This window comes from Chelmon rostratus, chromosome 2 (assembly GCF_017976325.1).
Source record: "Chelmon rostratus isolate fCheRos1 chromosome 2, fCheRos1.pri, whole genome shotgun sequence".
Classification (NCBI taxonomy): domain Eukaryota; kingdom Metazoa; phylum Chordata; class Actinopteri; order Chaetodontiformes; family Chaetodontidae; genus Chelmon; species Chelmon rostratus.
The window spans coordinates 29,893,545-29,914,381 of record NC_055659.1 but is presented as its reverse complement, the minus strand read 5'-3'; the positions used below and the strand labels follow the sequence as shown (position 1 = coordinate 29,914,381).

The 20,837-nt window shown below is 39.1% G+C and overlaps 1 protein-coding gene across 1 annotated transcript; it reads right to left on the bottom strand.

Annotated features, from left to right (window-relative positions):
• Positions 1-2,387: 2,387 nt before the first annotated feature.
• sypl2a (synaptophysin-like 2a) lies at positions 2,388-20,050 on the bottom strand. The gene is made up of 6 exons (XM_041961374.1): positions 19,856-20,050; positions 19,556-19,630; positions 11,237-11,358; positions 8,720-8,918; positions 6,272-6,445; positions 2,388-4,541 (listed from the first exon to the last, which is right to left on the bottom strand). Exons 1-6 carry the CDS (start codon positions 19,868-19,870, stop codon positions 4,416-4,418), a joined length of 711 nt encoding a protein of 236 aa, XP_041817308.1. The 5' UTR covers positions 19,871-20,050; the 3' UTR covers positions 2,388-4,415.
• Positions 20,051-20,837: the final 787 nt, after the last annotated feature.

Sequence of the window (20,837 nt, the reverse complement as noted above, 5' to 3'; positions counted from 1 at the left end):
GATGACCCGTTTTTAATTTTGTGATAAAAAAATCATTAGATATTATATATTATAATAATATTATCACATAATATATAAAATATCTGTGATTACTGTCTCACAGGCGGCAGAATTGCATCAATCATATAGGAACAACTGTGCGATCCACTGCTCAAGTTCAAAGATCAGTGACCTAGTGGCTTGGGTATAGACATATCTACTGATGACTGGATATAATGCATGAGTAACATTAACACAATATATACAGAAATATGAAATGGTATTATCCATCTGACATTAATCCACAAATGGCATTGGATACAAAACAGTAATATATACTAACTGAAAGTTGAGTTGATTGTACTTTGGGTGATAAATGCACAGGCCAAAATATTAGTGGTGTAATGTATCTAAGTAGATTTACCCAATATAATTTAGAAGTACTTGTACTCTACATGAATATATCCAATTTATGGGACTTTATAACATATCTGTCAACGCTGGGATTTGAAAATAAGGGAAATTTTCTGGCACCCCACCCTGAGCCGTCCCACCGCCCTTACCACTGTCCACATACCTCTTAAATTTAGACAAAGCTACAAAAAGCGAATCCTAAAATCACCACCACTGCTTTGAACTATCAGAGCCACATAGACTGAGTTAACTAGTTCCTACATTAAGTGACTACAGTCAGGTGGTCAGAATCAGACACCTGCTGTGAACACCCCTGCATTCTTAAAGTGAACACGTTAAAGTGCAGATAAATTTAGCACTTTTATTTATGTATTACTTGAAGGATCTCTACTCATCACTTAGACTTTTATGCTTCAGTTGAGATTTTGAGAGAGGCTGCTGGCAAGTAAGACGATTAGTAGCAGAGGGTGATTATGAGCATGGATGGCAGAGATGGTACAAATACAGTCATTGGTGGAGCATGTTTCTGTGCCTTTTGTGCACGCTCAAATGTTTTGTCAGGTACTACTAAAATGACTCCTCATCAATAGATGTTACAGCTACAGCTACCCATACTGGCACCTGCTGTAGACCCCCTAGATTAACCTGGTGACCCTTTAGAGGGGCCAGACCCATCGGTTGGGAACCACTCGACTCCACACTAACTGTATATAGAGGAAATAAACCAGCTCCACCTCGACCAGTCAGAACAGTACAGCTGTTTACATGCTGATGCATTAGTACTAACAATCTAATTATGTCACATATAATATCAGTGAGAGGAAACGTCTTACTGCAGAGCCAGTACTTTTGACACATTACATGCATTTTGCTGATAATACTTTTGTACTTACGTAGAACACAGGATGTGTACTTGTAATGAATCATTTTCACACTTTACTACAAGTATTTTCACTTTACGAAAGGATCTGAGTGTTTCCTCCACAATTGTTAAGTATTACTGATGAGTGTAGTAATACACTCATAACATGAATTAATGTCATGCCTCCATATTGCCACCAATTTCATCTGTCAGACGAGGGCTGGGTTCAGGGCACACTGCACACTGCACACAGACACACATATACACCTCACATATGGCAGTGGCTTCCAACTTCATCTGTCCCCTGTAAGTGGTCGAAACGCACATCTAAGGGGTCACCAGATAATTTACAGGATTTTATAAACACGCACGCACGCACGCACGCACGCACGCACGCACACACACACACAGTCCTCAGGCCCCAACATCCTTTTACACAATCTGGGAAGGAGAAAATCACTCATGGGTTGAACAACTCAAAACTGCTGTTGACACTAAGGCTTTTTTTCTTTTTAAGGGGTCACAAGCTATAACGCTGGGAACCACTTCTGTAGCATGTTTACTATGGCAGCATCCGGTTCCAAACAGGCCTTCCCTCATGGCCTACTTGTTTGTTATTGGTGGTGAGGCAGAGTAGAAAGAGAGGAGTGACAAAGCTCTAGGAATCTGCTATGGAAGGATCTTCTATTCTCACCAGTGACCCAAAAGTTGGCTGATTTTAACACATTCTAAACACATCTGGCTGAGTAGCACAGTTAACTCATTTATAATCCAAACAGGAAATTAAACTCACTGTATAGAATGGTAGAATTTCTGAATTTGGCAACATCCTGTGTTAGTATGATAAAGATACTTTGGCAGGTAGATCTGACCCCGGAGACTGAATGAATCGGCCGGAAGCAATACATATGTAGACTGCATCAATTTGAAGCAGGATTGTCTTATTGTTTCATTTCCCTACAAACCCCCGCAAAATGCTATAAAGCTAATATGAAAGATGTTACATTATAATCATACACAAATTCTGTACATAGTGGCTTTAAATGTCTGTAAACCATGTGAACAAGTACAGACGTACTCATGTATAAACTCATTTTGCAAAGTAATTAAAAAAGAAGACAGAATCCAGCACTTGCAGCTTTCATGTTTTACGTGTCAATACAGATAAACCATTGTTTCCTTTTGCACAAACAAGGCATAAAACATATAAAGTATAATTCATTACATAAACATCCACATTCTCATGGTGCTCTAATCAAATTAAGATTCGTGTTTTAAAATTGACAAAGCATCTTACCAAATATATGTCTAATTTCAATATGATGTGGAAAATATATTACTTTACTTATAGTGACTCAAACAGCCAGTCATTTATTTCCTACAGAGGCTATGGCAATGAAATAAAACAGCTGCCCAGATGGCCCAATAACTCAAATCAAAACAGTTACTTCATTGAGATCATTACATCCGTCTTAGTGCAATGCAAATAGCCAATGTATCGACAAATAATCATCAGCAGTGACTCAGAACAACTGTAGGTGTTCAGCACAAAACCTTCTGATGTATTGTACTGGCTATAAAGTTACATGTAGAGCAGAACAGGAGTCAAAAGATACAGCAGGATTACATTAATCTGGCAACCACATTTTGCCACTTTTGTTACTTGAACTATTTACCATCACAAAATTAAGCCTCAGGCTACTCAGTGGTACAACAAGTTTAACAGCAAATCTGACAATGTTACAAAAAAATCAAAGAGAAGCTGCACACTGACACTTTTCCACTGGGAATATAAAAGGAAACCCAACATTGGTTTTAACATATGCAACAGACCAATTAATGTAGATAAAAATACATATGAACTGTATATAAATAATGTGACTGCACGTCACCTTTTGCAAAAGATAGTTCAAACAGGACGGGTGTTGGTGTTACTGAGTAGTGTGAATGCAACATTTTGATCAATGAGGAACTAAACAGGGTTTGGCCTGACATCTATCAGTCACGTCCACTGTGAAGTCATGTATAACAGCTATTGAAGTAAACACGTAGAGAGCCTGCCTTGTTCTGAAAACAGGTGGAAAATTACACAAGACTGTAGCAACTTAAAACATCAAGCAAAAAGATTCTTCTAAAATAAAGATCTGCTTATACATTTGAATTACAGAGAAGTACAGGAGGATTTAGTGTGATTTTTCTTCTTAGTGTGTATCGTATTTCCTTTATGCCATCAACAGTTAAGCGCAAAAATATCAAAGTGTTCTTAAACATTGTAGTGCTTGTAGATTAGAATATTAGATTAGAATATTGTTGGAGGAAATGTAATTGTTAGATGGTCTCAGGCCTCGGAGGTAGAGTTCAGAAAACACATGCCAAAGTCCAATTATACAAAGGGGTCTGGTATCAGCTGTTTAATATATTAACTGGAGGAGAGAGCATTCAATACATTTTAACCTACAAGCTCATCTACTGAACTTCTTGACGTGTTTAGAAAACGCAGCACTTGGAACCTGTTCTGTAGCACTTCCTCTTACAGATGACATAATGTAAGAAAAGCAGGGTCCTACTGGACTGGCTCAACCCCAGGTATGCATGTGCTCATTGTCATTTCTTGTGGCCACACTTTTATTGGATTTGAGGGATGTTTGATTTGAACTTCTGTTAATCCTTTGCCCTTTCCTTGGTTGAAGAATAGTAGAGATTCTGGGCTCCTACATCACAATTTCATCACTAGGTGACTCCCCAAAGGGCTAATATCAAGGGAGGGCAGTGTGCTAATGTGGAAGCAAATGTAGTGCGGGCCTGCTGTTCTGAACACCATATACATACAGTTTTAGTGTTCAACTCAAGCTATATTCACAGTAGCTCTTATTGTACATAGTGTGAAAGCATTTCAGTTTGTATTTGCACTTAGTGTTTTCAAGGCATGCAGGAATTGGGAGTTGACAGATTTTGAAAAAAAGAAAGACTTAGTGTTACTCAGTCATTGGGGACAGGATTAACTTTCCAACACTAGCAAGTGTTGGGAGGTATGGGGGTATATAGGACAATTGCCTTCCTTTTATTTCCATTTCTGCAGGCGAACATCAGAGACCAATGTTGGGAACAAAGCATTTCTGCTGTGGCTACAGGGCTATGCTCAAGGACCTCAGTGATGTGGCTAGGGCCCAGGGGCCCCTCCTTCTTCCATGGTGGCGGGTGGGTTGGGATCCTTGTGGAAAGGAGTCTCCTTGTAAATGAACCAGCAGTTGCCTGCCCACAGGATCAAGTTCAAAAAGCCAAAAATCTGTAGAGAGACAGAGAGACTAGTGACAACATATAATGTTTACTGTGTACTTTTACCATTTGCAGTGTTGAGTTTGTGTTGACTAAGTGTTTAAGTTACATTCATGGTATTATGTCCTCCTCTTTTATGTTCCAGTTGAGTTGTACCATAAGCTTTAAAGGTCTGGTCTGCCGACATTATTTGATGCAGTCATACACAGTTCAACACCTCCTAGTAACACTATAAAACACACTATACTGTTTTTTAGCAAACACTGACATTTGAATATTGGTGACAAGTAAGGTAAGAACATGCAAATGTGAACAGTTATTGCATTTACATTATTGACACATTTCTTTGGATCAGAAACAGGACAATAAAAATGCTACCAAACGATGACATTTTCAGTTTGCAAAGTGCATTAGAATTGTATTCTACATAGTTAACTCGATCCTGCTGCAGCAGGATAGTGAAACAGTCCTAGCATTGAAGGGGAATGGGCAGTTTGTATTTGAACATCACATGGCACTGGCTGTACTTTGCCACTAGAGCATTATACAAAGCAACAATCGACAATCAGTCACCCTCCAGATTTATATGGAATACTGTGCTGAAAATGGAAAAAGTGGTGGTACTGAGGTTGGTATTCGGTGCTAGCCTGTTATAAAATGCACAGTGTAATAGGTTTATAACTGTCAACTTCCTGAAAACAGGGCACAGCTGCTGACAGCAGTCAGTATGAAGCATATTGGCTTAGTTGATTATCAGATCAAGATGCTTTTGGACAAAATAGTGGTTAGACAGATGTAGTTTCCCACTATCTCGGGTATGGATGGACAGTTATTAATTAAGCATCCTACACACATCATCTGCAAGGAACAGAAACACTATTAAGAAGAATGACACTATGCTCTAGTGTAACTAGTGTATAATAATAATAAAATTAAATTAATAATGCTTTATTCCCACTTAGAGTTCTTTCAGATGTTATGCTGTGGATTCAACATATCAAAAAGATTATAATGCAGAGGTAAAGGCAAAAAAAACATTCTTCCCTACCGTGAAACAATTACCTATAAAGAAGTGTAAATTTAATCTGCTTCTGAAAACGGCTTACAGCTGAAAGTTAGCCTATATGAAATAATGTGAAGCGACCTGATTGCAAAAATAAGTTAGCTGATGTTTGTCTCCAATGGTGTGTCTATTGTTTAAGAGCCATGGTCCTATGGTCAAATAGTTTTCCTGCACATTCTGCATTAACAACCATAAATATTGTGGTACTGAACTATGCTTAATGATATTAAGTGTGATACAATAATTTGCTAAAAATATTTTAAAGGAAATGATTGAATATGCATGACTTTGAGGTGCAATGAACAAAGTTTTAAGGGTAGTAGATGAAATTGCTGCTGCTGTAGCTCAGTTTCCTTGTTTAGCATAGCTACGAGGGTAGACAGATTCTGATTACATTTTAGGATAAAACCTGTCACATGAATGTCTTTGAATATCTTGTTGCTTTTAGAATCAAAAGTTCTACTGGAATGTCCAACCATGTGTCTCTTTATTTCCCCAGCTGCTGCAAACATATCTGCAGCTCTACTACAGTCAATCCTGGAGCAGACAGGATACGTTTTCTAAGGTTATAAAGTTTATTAAAATATTGTTTGCTCTCCAATATGGCCACTCTGAGAATTATGGGTCTCTTATGAAGGAGGTAATAAGGAGTGCAGCACTATTTTACCATGACTTACCACAGAGGCATTGAGACGACCCATGGAAGGAAACTCTCCTGGTTTACAGACCTCCTTGCACGATTCCACCAGGTGCTCTGGGTTAGTGGCCCATTTGACATCAGTCAGGCCTTTGCCCCAGGCTGAGGAGGACACAAGCCACAGGAAGGCAAAGGCAGCAGTCACCACCAGGTCCTGGCAGGAGTAGCACAAAGTAAACACGGAGCATGTTTACATACACATTAATATCCCATGAGTATTCAGAGGGTTCTGCTGTATGCTCTCATTCCAAGAACAAAAGTGAAGTTTTCACATCATTAACAGTTCTTAGTTGCTGTATATTTTTTCATTCTGAATTCAACAGAGTAACACGCAGCAATGTTTTAGCCACAGTCTGTATCTGTGTACAGGCTCCTATAATAATTCAGAATTCATAATGTAACGAATAATTTCACAAACTGTATTGGATAATCTTTATATGATGTGCTGCTTTTGGCTATTTTGCCATCCATCCATTCTCTATACTTTCATATTGATGTTCATGGTTACATGGGGGCTGGAGCCCCTCATAAAGAAAATGTGAACATTTTTATGATTGCCCCTGAATTCTTTTCTATGCACATGTGAATAAGAATGAGATCTTAGTGAAGTGGAGATATTTTAAAATGAGATTAGCGCCATACCAAAATGAAGAGGGATTATGCAATTTAATACAACATTTGATTTTGTGTAATAATTATGGAGGGGGTGGGTGGGTGTTGGCGACAAAATAGCAGGAATATTTTTGATGGTACAGCACAGCTTTGAAATTGTAGTCTAAATCTATTTTTCACAAGCAAACCAACATATCATCAAGGAAGAAGCGTTTAACAGTTGCTGCTTTACCAGAATTCATTTCACCCTCCTGCGTCCTGGTTGCCCCATCGAGGCTGTGCCTGAGCAAAGCTTGTCACAGGGCTAAGCACACACTCATAGAACTGGAGTTAGTTAGATGTAGTTAGATGTACCACACAACAAAAACAAAAAAACAGTTCAGTCTTGAAAAAATACAAGTCAGTTGCAGTCTGGAAGGTAGGAAAAAAATATTTTAAAAAACTCCTACAGTTTCTTTTTTTCTGTGGAAAATAGCACAAAAAGTAGAAAATGAAAAACAAAAAAGACCATTAGACAAATTGATAAAATGATGAATTGCTGGGGCTCTGTCAATGTGAATTACGATTGTAACGTGAACATCATATTTCTACTATTAACCTTGCAATGAAAGACATAATAGCTGCCACCATGGTAACTTTCCAGAGTTGTAAAATCCTGTCTCATAGTATCATAAAACCACTGTGCAGCATTTTGGCATTTGAGAAGCCTTTAAATTCATGGACCTGTCACTCCTAGAGACGACTTTAGATCAGGGGTCACCAACCTTTTTGAAACTAAGAGCTACTTCAAGGGCACTGAGTAATGCAAAGGGCTACCACTTTGATAATACACTTCTGAAATAACAAAGTTACACAGTGTACCTTTAATTTTATATTATCATTAATGATATTCTATGAAGTGTCTCTCCACGTTGTGCCGCTTAGCCGTCGCCACAGTCGCACCGCAAATGAGACACACGCAGTTTTCTTTCACGTTAGTAAAAAAGAACTCTTCCTCCCATTCACTGTGAAAATGATAAGTTTTCTTCCTTTTTTCTGCTGTTTTTGTGGGTAGAAAATGCGTTCGTCTCCTCATCTTTGCAGCGCTCACGAGCTCATCTCAGCAAAGCCGGTTTGTCATGCGCACTAGACTGACCTCCGACCCAGACTACGTCAGAGTTCATATATTAAACTTTTTTTATTATATAATTTTTTTTTTACATTTTTATGTATTCGTTTTTAAATTTACATCACTGTAAATGTAATTCAAAAAGAATAGCAAAACAATTCAATAAAATTTTAGACAGAGCTAATTCGTGATTAGTGCTATTTTTAGAACTGGCTTACGGGCGACTGATGTGGATGCTGCGGGCGACCTGGTGCCCGCGGGCACCGGGTTGGTGACCCCTGCTTTAGATGGAGCAGTACTGACACTTACACTGTTAATTTTTGTTATTCTAACTGATAATATGCCAGTATTTAAGTGCCTTAACTGTTAGAGTAAGATGACCAATAAGCCAATGTTGAATGTTTGTTTCAAAATAAATAAAAACAAACCAAAAAAAAAAATAATAATTTTGTTTTCCCTGCTGTGCTGAACCATGACCCCAAAAATGTGGTTCATGTTAAACCATTAATATTGCATCGTTACACCCCTAGTTACTCCAACTGGACTTCCTGGATGTGGATGCTGTGTTGTTGCAAGGCGAACATTGGTTTGAATGCTTGAGATGTAAAAAAAGACAATCCCAACTCTCCTCATACGCAGGGTTGGTGGGTGCAAAGGGGGTTAGTAGTATGAAGAAAGCTCATTGCTGACCAAAGGATATGTACTCACTATGATGGGACCGCGGGTGGTCTGGCGGTAGACGCTTTGGTAGCCTAGGTAGAGGATGAGCGTGGCAGTGCAATACAGGAACCCAAACACACCAATGCACACAAAGAACTCTGCAGAGGAGGAGAAGTCGCCCTGCAGGAAGGTCTCATTGGATGGACTGCTGTTGCACGACGGGATCTGATATGGGTGTGCTGACAACCTGAAGGGACGAAGAGAGGAAGAAGGCACATTCAACAATCACTCTAATGACTCCTGTTTTTACTCTCTTGTTGTCTAACTTTGAATAAAACAAGTCCTCACCTGGGTTACTCTTCTATCCAAGGAAAGCAAGAAGAGAAAATATGAAAGGATTAAGGGACACGCTTAAGATTTTACAAAGACTGCGTGCAGAAATTAAACTGAGCCTTCAACCAATGTATGGTCATAGATCAGCTGCATCATAAAGAGATTTCACAGGAAGCTTCTCCAGTTATTATTATCTCGATGAACAGAAGACCTTGTTGCTGACATCAGAATATCACAAAGTCTGTTTATGTGTCTGACTGATTACCTCAAAATTCTAATAATCTCATCAACATGTGCAGAAATTCAATGGTGTAATACTATGGTGAAGATGTATATTATCTATATTGCATCATTCTACGACTACTACTACTGCTATTATCATCATTATTATTATTATTATTAGTAATAATATAATAATATTACTATAATTATCATCATCATTACTATATACTGTTTTTACTACATATTATTATTATTATTGTTAGTATTGTTATTAATGTCATAGTATTAGTATTAGCAGTAGTAGTATTCTTGTATTCTATTACTATCGTTACTTAATGTAAAATGTTGCACAACAGATATATTTCTATATAGAGGGGTGCTATTTCTTGTAGCACAATACACATAGTTTTGATATTCACATGTGCATATTTTATATTGTCTATTATTTATGGTCGATTTATATTGCTATATAGCAGGCATGTCCAAACTATTCCATAAAGGGCCGTGTGGCTGCAGGTTTTCGTTCCAACCAAGGAGGAGCACACCAGGCCAGCCAATCAACATCAAGGGATCACTGAGTTATCAGCTGAAGACTGAGCTCAGCTAATTAAGCTGGTGTGCTCCTCCTTGGTTGGAACGAAAACCTGCAGCCACACGGCCCTTTATGGAATAGTTTGGACATGCCTGCTATATAGTGTACATATTTTAAATATTCTATAAGATACTTCTTATTTCCTTTTTCTACTTTATTACTGCTTTACAGCAACTGCAACTGACCAAATTTCCTCTCAAGGACCAATAAAGTATTCTGATTGTGATATTAATCACCCTGTGCCAAATGATACAGGAAAATAGACTTCTCTGGTTTAAAACAGTGCTGAATGGAGATCTACTGATCTAATTATAATTATAGTAATTTCCATCACTGAAGTATTGTCATTGTCTGAACTACTGTATAAAAACTCTCTCTCTAACACACTGTTTTTATCTCAGTCCCTCCATGTGACTGGCAAAACAGATTCTACAACTGCTTTTCCCAGATGTAAAATGATTGCTTTACCTCAGTGCAGCTCTTCAGTAAATAACTAATACAATTTCACTATATAGAGCCTAAAAAATGGCAGCAATCCTTGGTAAATATCAACACTATGGATGTTCTGTTTCTTCACCTTTGTTTCCTCTAACCGCTCAGCTCCGTTGGCTCTATTCATGCAGAATGCTAGCAGAGTCAACTAAACTACGGATGAGTTTCATGATCATCACCGCCATCACTTCAATTAACAGCAATGTCTCAAACGACTTTCAGTAGAAATGTATGGTGTAGATATGATCATATCATGTAATCATTTCACAACACTAAGCTGTCCAAATTCATAATTCTGAGCAAGCTTTGAAAATGAACTAGAATGACTGATTTTTTTCTTTGGTAATAAGATTTTTTCTCACTTGTTGATCAGCTTTATATAATTCTACATACATTTGCCATATCATTATTATGGCCATTATATGCCATTATTATTATTGAAAGATATTCTTAGTGTAATATTGATTTTAACCATTAGGTCCAGTCCTTTCTGATAGTGGATCGAAATGCTGGTGACCAACAATTACTGTTGACACCGATACCCAGGAGCATTCAGACCTGCGGAAATAAAATCCTGATTTTATTCTTCTGCAGTCATCTGACAACAAAAACATAAAGCTATGTCTCTGCAACATCAGTACTGTGTGTTCACCTACACTGAGAGGCAAAATAAGTAACAAATGAGAAAGTTGAAGGGGGACAAAATGTTAGTTTAACCTGCCAAGACCAAGTGGAGTAACCATACTTTTCACCAGATGATGGCAGTAATGCCCAATTCTGTTGTTTACTGGAAGAGAAGGAAGACCGAACTTTGCGTGTGTCCTGGTGTTGTGGTGTGGGAAGCAAATTTTAAGAAAATCCTGTTTCACATATTAACTGCAGATAAAGGTTATTATGACTAGGAGCACTCTAGTGTTCTTCAGTACCTGAACGGGTAGCCAAATACAGGATGTACTTCCTGCACCACCTGGGATCCTGGGCAGGTGACTGTAAAGTGGGTTGTCCCTGAGTAACCTCCGGTGGTGGCAAAAGCAAAGATGGTGAACACCTGTCGAGACAAAGAAATAAGCAAGGGTGGGAGGTTTTAAAAGAGACACAGTTTGAGAGAGAGAGACAGAGATAGTTTGTTTGACTGACAGGTCTCAAACTATCAGGCTTTTGGTTTTAAAGGAAATCAAACCTGATTCTGCTGCAGTAATTCTGAATTAATAAAAAGAGTCTGAATATAAATTTGGTTAGAAATTAAGTTAAAGCCAATTTAATGACTTTTAAGTCCTCATATTTGTAAACATTACACTGAGACAGTACTAACTGGACTGCTTTTCAGGGTCAGATTTAAGCTTCTACTTTTAGAAGAAGGCATCAATATAAAATTGATACCATGATGCCTTTCCTCTTCCCATACATACCAAATGCATTCTGAACCAACATCCCTACTTCACTAACATTCTCCTCCCAGCAGTTGTTACATTCTTTTTCCACACAGGAAACTCCCTTCCTCCCCCTCAAAGGGCTGAAAACAAAAATGGCAAACCCCTAACATGAGGCTGACAAACCAAACTTTCACGTTCAATCAGTCCAGCTCTTGCAAAGAGCCCTCCTTTCACAGTTTAAATATGGTAACATGCCATATTCTGCAACTAAGATACACAGGCAGATTCCATTTGACTTTTTCCCAAAACTCAATGTTTTCAAATTTTTCTGAATCCAGTGTTTTACATTTAAAGCCCATGTTGTCATTAGAAATACTGTCTAATCATGTGGTGGATTAATACAATCTTAACAATTCAATAAGAAAATATTCAGAATTTAATGAATATCAATGAGCAGATCTTCTGTAGGACAGCCTCCATATGTAGCTCGAACACATTAGACATTATACAAGATCTAGAGCATCATACCTGCCTTTATCTCAAGCAGGGTAGACTACTGGAGTGGCATTTGGTCTGGTGTTCCCAAAAAGATCAACTTGTAGCACATTCAAACCATAGTACATCCCTTATAACTTCAGGAAACAGTCTGGTAATACCAGAACCAACAGTCAGAACCAAACCTGTGCCGTTGACTGATTAAGTTTCTCTACTGTACCTTCTTTAAATTTGGGGCAATTTACTGCTGAACAATGGGTGCAAAAAATGTATGTCTTGACAGTTATTTTTTGTCTTTCTGTATTTTTCTACTTCACAAGATATTATTTACCTATTATTATTTATACCTTTACATGTAATTTTAATGCACTTCTGGTTTTATATAAAGTACTTGGAACTGCTCATGTATCCAAGGGCGTTATACAAATAAACGTGCTTGATAAAGGTGCTCAAAGTGAAAAAAAAAAAAAACATTCAAACATCACATACATGTAACAAAAAAACGATTCTGTCCTGTGGTTGTCAGGGCAATGACAAGTATACTGTTTACTGCCATAAATCTATCATATTTATAATGCAGCACTGAGAAGACAACACAAACTTATGCAAACAAAGCATAAGTAAGATTGAAATGTAAAAATTGGCCACCAAACTGGGACCAAACAAGTTTGACAACAGGGAATACAGCACTGAGGTGATCACGGTACAGTACATCATACAGTACAGAAGCTCTGACCAGAACTCTGGGGACTACGGTGTTGCTCAACTGAGGACAGACTGGACACAACAGTGACTTCATATGGCCTCTTGAGCTACAAAGTGGTATTATGGGACAAGACAGGCCAAAGCTAACTGGTTGGAATGCTAACTTCAGTAGACATCTCTGCAACACAATACACAGATGTCTGACCTAATGTAAAAACTGAGATATTTCCAGTTGATAATTTCAGTTAAGTTTTCAATATTTTAGAATAAAATTCTTACATATAGCTTCTTTCAATGTGAATGAATATTCTACTCTGTCAAAGTTGTTTTTCACATCACATAAGAATGAATGTCAGCAAAAAGCTTCTTCTCAAGGGAGAAAAACAAGCTGATATCTTCAACTCTGCTGACAGACAGGAGACACTGGCAGGAAGAATGGAAAGCAGAGGGGAACCCAGACCATTTCCTTTAACCTCCAGCATGAACTGACTGTGCAGAAAAACTGTGATGCCACTTGAGGGTCAACTGTGGTGCAGGACAAAGAGCAGGCAGGAGTTTCAATTTATTCCCACAACATGGTGGGGTTGAAATATGTCCAGTTAGTGGCTGTTTCCAACAAATTTCTCAGGTGGGTCATGAATTTAGATTTGAACAGCCTCTCTTCATCTGTAGGTTCGTTGTTGTTGAAATACCTGGAATGGGCTCGATCCTTAACAAATCGGGCAGGGTCGGGCCAGATTTTAGGCCTGTGCAGTACTCTGCTGGGCACTGAGTAGACATTCAGCAATCCACATTGCACAAAAATATTTATAAGCCTAAATTCTGAAGACAGTCGTTTATAAGTCTTCCCAGAAACCTCTTACACACTTGGGTAGCATCATTGGTCCTATCTAAGACAGGAAAAAAATGTATTCAAGTACTTTATCTGTAAACAGACTACCACTCCACTACAATGCCAAATAGATTCTCACTGCTGCAGTTTCATCCTATTGTTTAAGACATTACATGCTAAAATACAGACACAAACTAGGCACAGAGTGGGAGTGGGATTTCATACAGCAGCTCTCTGTCATAAACACAGCACCAATAAACTAATATGTGGAAATGATGTGGTGTTTCATTAAGGCTGGGATAACCATGACTACTTTTTGGGGAAATGTAATGGTCTTTCTTTACACAATTATCTGTATCTAATTTATGCTTTCCACCATGGCATTTGGCTTACACTTTTCTGCATGCCTGTATACTGCTTTCCATTCTTTTGCTGATACTGCAGATATATACTGTAGATATAATACATGCAGTATTGATATCAATGCAAACACAGTCATCATTATGGAGTCCTCCTCCTGCATGCTCTACCCAGGCACCACCCCTCAATTAAGCCAAATGGAGTGTTTCCAGTAAATGAGAACACATGTGACATGGACATCTACACGGTGGCTCATCCACATCAGAGGGTCAGCGGTTTGATCCCCTGCAGTCTGCATGACGAAGTATCCTTGAGTCTATTTAAATAAAGTCCATTGACCATGTTTGAACAATGTTCGGTCTTGATTTTGTGGACATTTTCCAGAGTTCATATGAGAAAACAGCTTTTGTGCCTCTGCTATCAAGTATTCCAAATCAATCAAATCACGAGACAGTGACAGCAACAGTTGGTGGCAATAATGCCCCTCTGTAGCATCTCTGTTGTTCTCATTTAGAAACTTAAAGCTTCCATTCTGAAATAAAATTAGTCTTTTTTTTAGTCTTTTGTTTTTAAACTCAAGGGTTGTCTTGTGTTCTAATATTGGTTTTATTACTGGTGTTATTGACATTTATTTTGTTTAAAAGCAGTTTGATTGTAGTGAATTATATCTCGGCATATTCTATTCTAGTTAAATTCTATTGGAAATCCATCTATGACTGGTCTTTTTTGGACAAAAGCTGTCAAGTGTGTTTAGAACATGTAGAACTATTTATTGAAGGTGTCATTAAGCACATAATTGCAGTGTGATCTGCCATGGCTTTATCATATTTTTTTGTCAATATTACACTGCCTAACCCAATATTTACTTACTTACTTTCATGCGTGCTCCGGCCTCCAATGGGCTTTGCAATGTGTTTTCCTTTACAGAGCTCCACCTCTGCACCTGAGGAAGAATTTTGTACTAACCACCCAATCAGGGGGTAGCACCCTTGCCCTATAAAACAGTGCCAGTGCATGCATTGCTCGTCTCCTTTTTGACAAAGCCAAGTCCCAGAACACTAACTGAGTCACCACTGGGTGTTGCTGAGAGGATCCTCTTAGTAACTGTCAAGTCTTCTCACTTTTCCTGTTTCATCCTGCTCCCTCCACTCTGCCTGGTGCTGGGGAGGGACGCAGTGCAGACTTCTAGCCATACTGTACCAGAGGAAAGACGACCAATACTTCTGTAAAGGAGTTCATGCATCCCTGCTCCCTCTTCAACAACTCACCACACACACTCCTGCTAACTACTAGGTTAGCTTGTGCCATTCAGGCTGCATCACTAGCTTGTCAACCAGCATGGCCTACAGCTGCCTCGCTAGCTTCTGCTAATCTGGTTTTAGTACGAGCTAGCAGTAATGTTAAAGTTTCCCTCACTCCCTCAGCTCTGCTCGGTGCTGGGGAGGGATGCGGTGGTGGTTTACTAACTGTGCTACTGTACCATGGCAAGGATGTTTGGCCCATCTGTGAAGGAGTCCCTGCATCCCTGCTGCCTCTTCGACAATATATTGCACACCTCTTACTACAGGATTAGCTAGCACCATTCAGTCTGCATCACCAGTTACACTTGCTGCCTAGCTCTAGCTACAACATGCCCTGCCAATATCTGCCAAACTGGTTTTTAGCACTTGTTAGCAGAGCTAACCTCCTTTCTCCTCCCTGGCTTGCTTGTCCATGCAAAGTGTTGTGAAAGTTTTTGATAAGCCAGAGGGGTTTGGAAAATGACCTCAACCCACTGAAGGCATGTAGTCCTTTAACTTAATTACAAGCAACCAAATTGGTTTTCACATGACAGTGACAATATGATATGCTCACAAAAATGTGTTCTTTTCTTACAATGAAATGGTGGTGTTGCAGTAACTGTCCTGTAAAGTCTGTATGAATAAAGCACTACAGTACTTAGGAGTACTAAGCGACAAAGGGCACCCCCCTCCACACACCTCTCCCCCTTCCCAGGACATCCTTCCTCCAATGACGAGCTTCTGGTTAGGGCATGTGATTCTTGCTATGTACTTTCTCTCAAGAATAATGTCCTTTGTTCACTAACGCCTACATCTACCAATGCACATTCCCAAATCAAATCATCAGGATCCTTTTCAACCACAAAAAAGTTACATACATTGGGCCAAAGCACTTGGTAAGCACAGGCACTGAGGTAAACAGTCTGCAGGCTGCAGTAGTGTAGTAACAGCAAGAGAAATAACAGAAACACACACAGAGAAATGCAGTGCAGTATTTAGCAAGCTTCAGGCCACTGAGGATTTCCAGGAATGGGTTTCATCTTTCAGGTGTCTCTGGATCTCCACACCAATTCTCAGCTTTCATCTCAGCCCTGCTTGACCCACCCGGGCCAATCTGACAGCACCCCAAATAAACTCTCCAGATAGGGTAGGGGTTCCAGGTCCCAATTCCAGTGTCCCACCCAGCCTCCCAAAGACTGACTGATGCATTCCTCACCAGCTCTCCTGATCAGGGAGTGGCAGGACAGATAAGAGACAGCAGCAGGCAGTCACAAGGTTCTGACATTAGCAATTTAGCTTTTTATACAACAACCTTTATTTGTACATAGCACATCACATGGATATGACCCAAAAAAAGACCCAGCAGGCCATGACGACAAAAATAGCAAGACCACCCTTCACCTGACACTGTGAAAAACTCCAGTTACTGGCTAATGTCCATGTTTATAGACTGTGGCATACAGGCCAGTTTGACATCCAGTAAAATCAATTCTAAACATCTTCCAAAAGCATTACAATAGAAGAGGCAAGACGTTTCTCCCAGCACTAGAATACTAAGAATGTCTCACCCTCAAAGAATTTTGTCTATTTCAGCCATGAGACTGAAGCAGACCAACAACAAAATGAACTTATTGAACTTCCTGGATCAATTGGAAATAGCAAGGGTTAAAAAATCAAAACAACAATGTCTGCAGGTATGAAAATCAGATTAGAAAGCTCGGACTATCATAAAGGAGCAAAGATCCTAAAACCCAAAAAGCAAAGTCACCAAACTGACAGACACATTTCCACATGGACAGCAGCAGCCTATTCAGTCACAGGATTTGGACACTAACAACTGTTAGTGCACATAGAGGCATACACACCAGAAAGAGACTGGTGTTTTATGCTGTGTTCAGACTGGCCAGTCTGGCAATACAGGAAAGAAGGTGAACCTCGTTTGCAAAGCCACAACGCAACATTATCTGGCAAGGCACTGCAGTGCCAATCACATGCAGTGTGTGCAAACGAACATTCCCAGTAGATGCCTTAGTAATAACTATGCTGTATTTCTACACGTTTCAACCAACCACTACAGGAAAATGTCCCATAAACACACCTGCTGAGATCATTTGATGTATATTGACTAAGTATTTCAAGAGAGATGTTAGCATTTTCTTCAGTGACTTCTGTACAGTTGCTGTTTACTAGGTGCCAGTGTGTAAAAATGAGCTGTTAACCATGACTGTTATTGCTGTCTGCTGTTCCTCAAGACATCAACCAGCAAGGCCAACTCTTGCCAATCTGGTGCTTTGAATCTTTTAATAAGAAATGGAGGGAAATGGTAGACACATGTCCTTCTGCCTGTACAAACCTTCCTAAAGCAGGTCCTGCATTAAGTATACAATGGCCTTTACACAACCTAGCGCATCTATGCCGATTTACCCCAGTGGTATGTGTGCTCTCTGCTCATACCACTGCACCCCATTCCCCAAGGAGATAGTCAGAGTTGCTGTGCTGCAGCAGCCAGCCGGATTTACAGTCTGTTTCCTGGGAAGTGTGCACTGCCCAGTTGGAACTAGACACCTCATCCGCTCTACATCCAATAGTCAGAACAGAGAACTAACAAAAGTAACCTCTTCAGTTCAAACTTTTTTTTTTCCATTTAAAAATTATGGACCTTAAATTTCCACTTCACAGTAAAAACATATGCAAGCAAATAGCCCAAATGAAAAGTATAATCCACAATAAAGGATAATTCTATTGGCTTTGGCATCATTTTCTTGATAATAATATTTTACTCATTAAGTTTGTAGACATTTTGATATGTCATGACAGGAAAAACACAGCTGTAATTAACAGCATTAATGCCAGGTTGTTAACAAACCTCCATGTGTTAAGAGAAAATAAAGGTAAAGAAACTGTATATTTATTATGCATATAGACAGACTTTCTGGTGAATCTTAGTCCTACTGTACTTGTTGGAATGGGCTTAATTTTGGACTGGCAGATTACTACTATCATTTCAAAGAAAAACACTGTGTGGTCACTGTAAGTTTCAAATCCAAATAAAGTATCTTAGATAATTTGGCTGAACCTTGACTTATTTCGAACCTTTCTGATCACCTAATTTATCATTGTCCAAAACTCAGAAAATGATACACTTCTGCTACAATTCAGTTGATATTTAGTGTACTGTATAGAGGTTTGATAATCAACCATAACTGCCCATTGTGCATTACACTTTGACAATGGAATAGAAAGCTGGGGTTTTTAAGCCACCTTCCTGGAGTGAAACGCCACAGCACAGCAACGGATAATACCTGCTGTATGTGTTAGTTACAATCGGACATGGCTGTTCCACAAGTCCACGCCTTAAATACACACAGAGCACAGCCTGTTGTACTGGGGCAGTTAGCACATTAGTCCACATCAATACTGATACTGATATCTGGAGCATGTTCTACTTAGCACCAGCACATACTTTATATCCAAGCTACTTGATTCTCAACAGCTGGCCTTCCTCACAACAGCTACATAGAGTAGAAGTAGTTCACAGGAGCACCAAGTCAGACCCCTGCTTTCAGTTATGGCCAGGTTACATTATCATTTACTTCACTGTGTGTTTTTCTGTCACATCAACCACACTCCTGTTCTGGGTGGTACTGCTTAACTGTCTGAAATGCAGCAACTATTTTCTTAGCTGTACTATTTCAATACAGAAGTCACAATATCTGGGAATTTCCTGGTGATTGTTTGAGCTTCCAGCTTGGTCCACTAATATACATAATCAAGTTCACTGTGAGAGGCATATAAGAGTTCAAAGCAAAAGGTTTACATCTTATCTTAGGTTAACATTTCACTTGGGAAATCAGTAGCTACATGCAGGTCCACTATGGTATTATTTAACCGAGTCAAAAGCCAAAACTCCAAAGTTCCCAATGAACAAAGCAGAGTCAGAAGAACTTGCAACGGCTATTGAAGTATTTTTCTTTACACTTTAATCTATGTACTAGAATATCTTTCTAACAACACTGAGATACACTTGGATGGTGTTTTGTACATGGAAAAAGTAAAATAGACAATTAAGAAATATCAACTGAGTATGGTGCTAATAAGAATAACTTGTAACTCGTAACTGACTTGTGACTCGATAACGGACGTTAAGGTGGTTTGCTACCTATTGTAGAGACATTTTAACTACTTTTTGACTTCACTTACCCATTCTAGGACACGAATAAATCCAAGGGGTTCTTTCAATGGTCCCAGGTCCAGAGAAAATCCAGACACCAATCTCTGCGGATAATAAACAAGGTGTGTAAAAAGACTGACAAAGACACACACAATAAGTAGCTAGTTAGCCAGGTGTAAACGAATTAGCGTTCACATTAGCATCCAAGCAACTAACGTTACTGGTTTGTCACCTTGCGGCTAACTGGCCCTGCCCTTGTTAGCCAACCCCTGCTAGCGACATGCTAACGCTAACGCTTGACAACCTGTGTATTCAACTAACTCACCTACCTGAACAGTGTCCATTGTGACGTGCAACGCCGATAAATGAGTTTTATTTCACCCCTAAGGCTGTCAGCTTAGTTGCAAAGCTAACTTAAAGTTATACTCCGTTTGCCTTCAAAAGGTGGCGAGCGATACAACTGCTACTGACTGTCAGCGTTCGGCAGAGTAACAACGAAGCAAGCAACTGATAACACTGTTGTAACGCTGTCAAACCCCATACAACTGAATCGCTGTCAAACCGACCAAAATAAAATCTACACCACTTCCGGATTTTGCTTTTCAAAATAATGAAAAAGTGTAAACTTTGTCCTAGCACACAAACAACTTAGATTCTTCGTTAGCCTACTTTAACTTCAACTTCACAGAATATTATCTCCCCGATTTATTCCGTCTGGAACATACAATCTGTCAAAGCGATGACTAATACAAAAGTTTTCCCGGTCTTCCTTAATATCAGCGGTATTCTTCCAAGTTATCTTTTTTCTGTAAAAGGTTAAAAAAATCCTCTTGGACACAGACTTGATTAATAAAATATTGTCACCTTCAAATTACTAGAAGTTTTGTCCGTCTAATTTCTTAACAAGTGTAAGACAGCAGAGTGTAATGTCTTGTCTGTGGACAGTATGCATTGCCAATGGTACATATATATTGGGAGAACTGTTTCGGCTATGTAATATGTAATTTTTCTCACTTAGATTAAAAAAAAATATAGTGATTTTTCAGACAAGCAGTATAGTAGTGTGGCAGATGTGAAACTGACCTGACCTAGCATGGCCCCATGTAGGGCATAATAACTGAGAAATGATTTTTTTTTTTAAAAGATAATGTATATAAGTAAAGTGCCCATCCACTCAAAACGGGCAGAATTCAGGCACGTCAGCCAAAGGAACTCACACTGCTCCCTTGTGGGAATATATTTGTTGCACCATGAACGGTTTAGCTCTTATATTAGTTTATAATTACTTTAAATAATTTAACCGACACACAC